This window comes from Penicillium arizonense, assembly GCF_001773325.1.
Source record: "Penicillium arizonense strain CBS 141311 chromosome Unknown PENARI_contig184, whole genome shotgun sequence".
Taxonomy (NCBI): domain Eukaryota; kingdom Fungi; phylum Ascomycota; class Eurotiomycetes; order Eurotiales; family Aspergillaceae; genus Penicillium; species Penicillium arizonense.
Genome location: NW_019173461.1, coordinates 1 through 5,437, shown reverse-complemented (window position 1 = coordinate 5,437; position 5,437 = coordinate 1). Strand labels below are relative to the sequence as shown.

Genomic DNA, 5,437 nt, shown 5'->3' with positions numbered 1-5,437 from the left:
TGCGAGCGCGGTCGAATCTCTGAGGGTGCACAAGTGGTTTGAGATCGTGTATGCACTCGACGGCCCTCCGAGGGAGACGGCAGCGGAGACGACGATGGTAGTCCATAGGATGTACCAGACTCCGGACTTGGAAAATCAGGGTTCGTGCTATCGGAGTGGGAGATTTGCTGTAGCTCGCTTCTCGGAATCTGCGAACGCGTGTGATCGAAGTTTGTCTTCCATTTGTGAAGATTTGGGCGCACGCGATTTCTCCATTCTTGCTCACGGATGGGTGAGCGAAATGCCATCAAACAAAGACACAACACCCTCGCAACAGACGACTTCCATAGCTGGACAACCGTATCGCTTTCCGGGTTTACTTCGCTGTGAGGATCACAGAAAAAGTAATAGACCGTGCTAGGCTGGTCACGCGGAACACGGAGGAGAACACGGGTAAGCCCATTTGTCACATATGAATATTCGAGTCCTTCCTGAATCATCACATGGTACTCTTGCACAATGGCGGAGCAGACGAGGCGCTCTGCACTGTGCTTCAACTTTGCTTCCTGGTCGGTAGGGATTTTATTAAATCTGACCATATCATTCCATAGGTCCATTGGTCGAAGTCCCATACGAAAGGTTGCAACAGACAACTTGTGAGGTGGCTTGTACTCGACCGTCGTCAGGACGGTGGTCGAGTTACCGTCGACACGATTTATGCAAAACTGGTCAGGTCGTGGGTGACTTGTGCTCGGCAATTGGCTTGCGTCAGCTTCAACGGGTTCGTTCTCGTTCAAGGAATTCGTATGATTGCTGAACTGGATTCCATCACCGAGCCCGAACTCCTCACGAGCAGCTGGCAGTTTGCACAGCTCGATGATTATATCGTGGACATGTTCCTCCACGCCAAACCGCTCGTAGGCCTCAAGTTCTTGCTCGCTACTAAGTGGCTTGCGAGCAAATCGACGACCGAGCCCTTCTATTTCGGCCAGAGACGAGAATAGACGTGGTGCCTCTCCCGGCTCGGGCTGAAGATATTGACAGACGGACCTGTAGACCTCTGAGAGCTGTTCTGGGCAGTCGGTCCAATGTTCCAATCGAGTCGGGCAGTATTTTCCGGTGGGAAGAGGTATTTTCCCAGTTGTTGAGCGGGATGGTGAATCAATTCTCAGCGATCGGGAGAGAAGGACATGGCAGTGCTGAATGAGCTCCGTGAAAGTGGTCGGTCGATTGTGCTCTTCTGCCTGCCGTCTTCCTTCTGCTTCTCGCTTCTCGCGCTCTTCCGCCTGCCGCCTTCTTTCTGCTTCCTGTCGCCTTCCTTCTGCTTCCTGCCGCCTCCCTTCTGCTTCCTGCCGCCTCCCTTCTGCTTCCTGACACCGTCTCTCTTCCGCCTGCAGATAAAGAGTTCTGTAATCTGGGAAGCTGGGGTCAGCCATTGATGTGTAGTAAAGAAGAGTGATATCCTGCGACAGGCGTCGATGGGCTGTCTCCACTTGGCTGATGTCAGCTGATCCCGCTCCCGGCAAAACTATTTCCCGGAAGCAAACACGACTTGCCGATTTTCGGGGAACGAGACGCGGCCCCGATAACGCTTCCTATAGGCCACAAATGCTGTATTGATTCACTATTATGCTGACATGAATTAGTAGGAGATACCATTTCTTCCCTTAAAAAAGCATTCCGTGTCAAGACTTTTTTTGCTTTCACGTGCTCGGTCGTTCGCTATGGATAGGACCAGCAAGTGTTTTTTATCTCGGTCTCTCGCCTCCAATTCGTGCCCAGACAGAGGCAGTCCCATTACTGCCTCCAGAAGTAAGCGGGAAACCATACTTATTAGGCCTGATTAATGATACCAGTTTTATGCGCGTATTTTCTGTCGCTGTCCGTATGAATAGCGAATAGATACTCACTCGCAGTATCCAGATACAAAGATGCACATCTTCATCATCACTATCAAGGAACTGTTCACGCTCCTGCAGACGGTTCCATCCGTACTAGGAACTAATCTCTGGGCCCTGGGAGTTCTCTTGCTCCTGGGAGCCTCTAAAACGTTTGTGGGAGCCAAGAAGCAGCTCTCAAGGAGCCCCTAGCCCTACGAAGCATACGGACGGAGATGTGGTCTGCGCGGGACCCACATGGGTGCATACGATGTTGGTGGGACACCTGAATAGTCCTGCACCTCACATTGCTGCTAACCGTGGCTATGACTCGGTGCGCCCCCAGTTTTGTTCCACATATGTGTCTCCCTAAACGCGAGGAAGCTTCTCTCTATTGCTTCCTTGAGCCACGACTTGTCTAGCGTCAGATATAGTTGTCCTTGATGTTGATTGCTGATCCGCGACCCTATCAACCTCTGTATCCGTGAGACCATCACATACAAGACCATTCCTCCTGGGAGCCCGATCGGCTGCTCCAGGAGGTAGCAGCTCCTCGCATTAATGACCAGGCCGTACGCCGGGAAGTCTAGAGCATTGCCATCTATTGACGACTAAGAATATTTCTTTCCACCCGAGATCCACCACATTTGATTGTGAGAAGAATACTTATATGGTAGATCCTGCCTCCCGGGAGCTTAAATCGCTCCTGATTCCGACCTATCAATTTCCTACCGTAAAAGCGTACAACAAGTTATCCTGCATTCCGAGCTCAGACAGATTGCCGCAAGATATATCTTATAACATATATGAGACAGTCGAGCATTCTCTTCCATCTCTCAGCTTTCTATTCAAATCACCCACAAGGCCAATTCCACACGAACCAAGCCTTAATCAGCTCCTCTTAACCCCAACATTTCAATGTGAGTATGCCCGCCTCCACTATTTACTACACGACTTGGTGTATGAGCTAATACTATGTAACGCATAGATGTTTCTCCTCGATCTTCCCGTTGAAATGCTTCTTTGCATAGCGGAGAGCCTGGATCAAGCCAGAGATTTGTTTGCGCTGGCTTGTCTCAATCATGCAGCGAATGACCTTTTCCTTGACTATCTGTACACGTTCAACGTCCGACACCAACGCAGCTCTGCCTTATTTTGGGGAGTTCGCCGAGGCAAATCGAAATTTGTAAAAATGATGTTGGACGGCTACGGAGCGGACGCCAACACTACGGACGATAAATCTCGCACACCAATTTTTCATGCAATGCGCACTAAGAACGAGACAATTATTCGCACGCTTCTTGTCGACAAGAGAGTGGATATCAATTGGCAAGATCAGCGCAGGCAGAGCCCACTGGTATATGCCATTGAAAGGAATCTTCTGTCTACTGCATCACTTTTACTGGATTTTAATCCATGTCTGAATATAACGGACGTCAAGAATCGGTCTGCTATTTGGTACGCTGTCGCGTCCTGCGATGAGAATCTGGTGCAAGTCCTTCTGGAACGGGGCAGCGATATACGAGCGCCAGATTACAAACAATTTTCACCATTCAGCCTTGCCATTGCCCGGAAGAACCCGAGAATTGCCCGGCTGTTACTCCTTCATTCAGATTCCAATTCAAGAAAGACCCTACTGGAGGATGTCACTATCAGAAACCGTCTGCTCCGTCAGGCTGTACAGGCAAGCCTTCATGATGTCATCGCCCTACTCCTTGCCCATGGCGCAGATCCCAATTCTAGAAATAGAGATGGTCAGAGATTGTTGCATCAAGCAACGAAAAAAGGTGACAGAGAGGTAGTCCAACAATTGCTCGCCTATGAAGAGGTTTCCATCAATGCAACGGACAGACAGTCCTGCACTGCTCTCCACGTCGCAGCAGAGTATGGATGCACGTCGGTAGCCAAGTGTCTGCTAGCCAATTGCGGTATAGATTCCAACGCAAGAGACAGTTACGGTCGCACCGCATTCCACATCGCAGCAGAGTATGGCAATAAGTCGATCACAGGGCTTCTTTTAGCATATGGTGCTGTGGATATCAACGCCCGAGATGTTAATGGGGCAACAGCACTCTGCTTAGCTGCAGATGCAAAACACACAGCTATAGCCCTACAGATCCTCGCAGAAGACCTTGTAGACGTCAACATGGCCGGTAAAACTGGCAGGACAGCTCTTCACAATGCGGTGAGCACAGGAAACATACCGATCGCATGTGTCCTTCTCGCCAAGGAGGATCTAGATCCCAACGTTCGCGACGACCAGGAATGGTCCCCCCTGACCTACGCTGCTTTTAATGGTAATTTACGCATGGTGGAACTCTTCCTCGCAAGGGGAGACATACAAGTGAACGTGCAACAGGCCCCTCCACTGTTCCATGCCGCCAAAAAGGGCCATGTGGAAGTTGTACGCCGATTACTTCAATTTGATACCATCGACATCAATCAGCAATTTTGGAACAGCACACCTCTCTGTGTTGCCTCCGAGATGGGCCACCCGGAAGTTGTAAGGTTACTCCTTGAACACAACACACCCCCCGACATCAATCTCAAAACTTATATGGGAGACACTGCACTTTCCTTGGCCGCTTACGATGGTAATTTGGCTATTATAAATCTTTTGCTGGAGGAAAATGGGCTGGATGTTACCGCTACTGACAAATTCGGGGACACGGCGTTATGCCAAGCAGCTCGGAATGGACACGAACAGGTTGTCAAGCGTCTCTACAGGGACACTCGTGCAAAATGCGCTAGTGATGTGAAAAGGGCCATTGAAGCAGCTTCCAACTGTAGAATTGCGCTCTACCTTGAAGGTCACTTGGATGAGGAGGGCAACTTTCGCACCTGGCCTTGAACTAAAGGTAGGCTGTGATTACTTTGTTGGATTCATCTTTCAGCATCTGGGCTCCAACAAATCATGTAATTCCCGAGCATGTGCGGTCCCCGAAATTTATTTTTCAGGCAACAAGCGCATCTTTGCCATGACTAGCGATAGCGTATTTCTATTACAGTTGTAGTCTTTTAAGTATTCTCAATTTCAACAGCCCTCCTGCAAGGGGTACATGAATAGTACTTAAGAATTATATCGGAGGTGACTGAGCGCGGTGACGCCAGTCACGACATGTAAAAACGAATCAAAGAACGTTTCGTTTCTGCCCAGGGGCCATCAGGAACCATGTCATGAGGAAACTTTCCATCATCAGCTATGGCGTATCGATCAGCCCCGGCCTTCAACAACTCCCCCGCTGCTTCCCACGTCTCTTCTTTGGCGACAATTCGATGCAATGGCGTGAATCCAAGCATATCCCGAGAGTTCACATCGGCCCCATATTGAATGAGAAGTTTGACAATCTTGTGGACGTTCCGTGCCTCGGCAGCATAATGCAGAGGGGATTTGCCATCTTTGTCTCTCGAATTAGCACAGCTTCCATGTTCGAGTAGAATCTTTGTTGACTCAATGGATCCCATGCGCACAGCAAGGGAAAGAGGTGCCAGCCCATCGTTGTTTCGAAATTGAACATCAGCTCCAAGCAACAGAAGTTTTCGAACACATTCCATGCCTTGTCGGTTATAAGCGTTCCGGA

General features: G+C 49.7%; 3 protein-coding genes across 3 annotated transcripts; 1 reads left to right on the top strand and 2 right to left on the bottom strand.

The window, feature by feature from the left end:
- Positions 1-56: 56 nt before the first annotated feature.
- PENARI_c184G01309 (uncharacterized protein) lies at positions 57-1,415 on the bottom strand (the record flags this gene model as incomplete). Its single annotated transcript, XM_022638100.1, has 1 exon — positions 57-1,415. A coding segment is annotated over one exon (1,359 nt), but the record flags the coding sequence as incomplete, so codon positions are not given.
- A 1,633-nt stretch (positions 1,416-3,048) lies between these two features.
- On the top strand, positions 3,049-4,707 carry PENARI_c184G08173 (ankyrin repeat domain-containing protein; the record flags this gene model as incomplete). The annotated part of the gene is made up of 1 exon (XM_022638102.1): positions 3,049-4,707. One exon carries the CDS (start codon positions 3,049-3,051, stop codon positions 4,705-4,707), a length of 1,659 nt encoding a protein of 552 aa, XP_022482042.1.
- A 260-nt stretch (positions 4,708-4,967) lies between these two features.
- On the bottom strand, positions 4,968-5,413 carry PENARI_c184G06382 (ankyrin repeat domain-containing protein; the record flags this gene model as incomplete). Its single annotated transcript, XM_022638101.1, has 1 exon — positions 4,968-5,413. Exon 1 carries the CDS (start codon positions 5,409-5,411, stop codon positions 4,968-4,970), a length of 444 nt encoding a protein of 147 aa, XP_022482044.1. The 5' UTR covers positions 5,412-5,413.
- Positions 5,414-5,437: the final 24 nt, after the last annotated feature.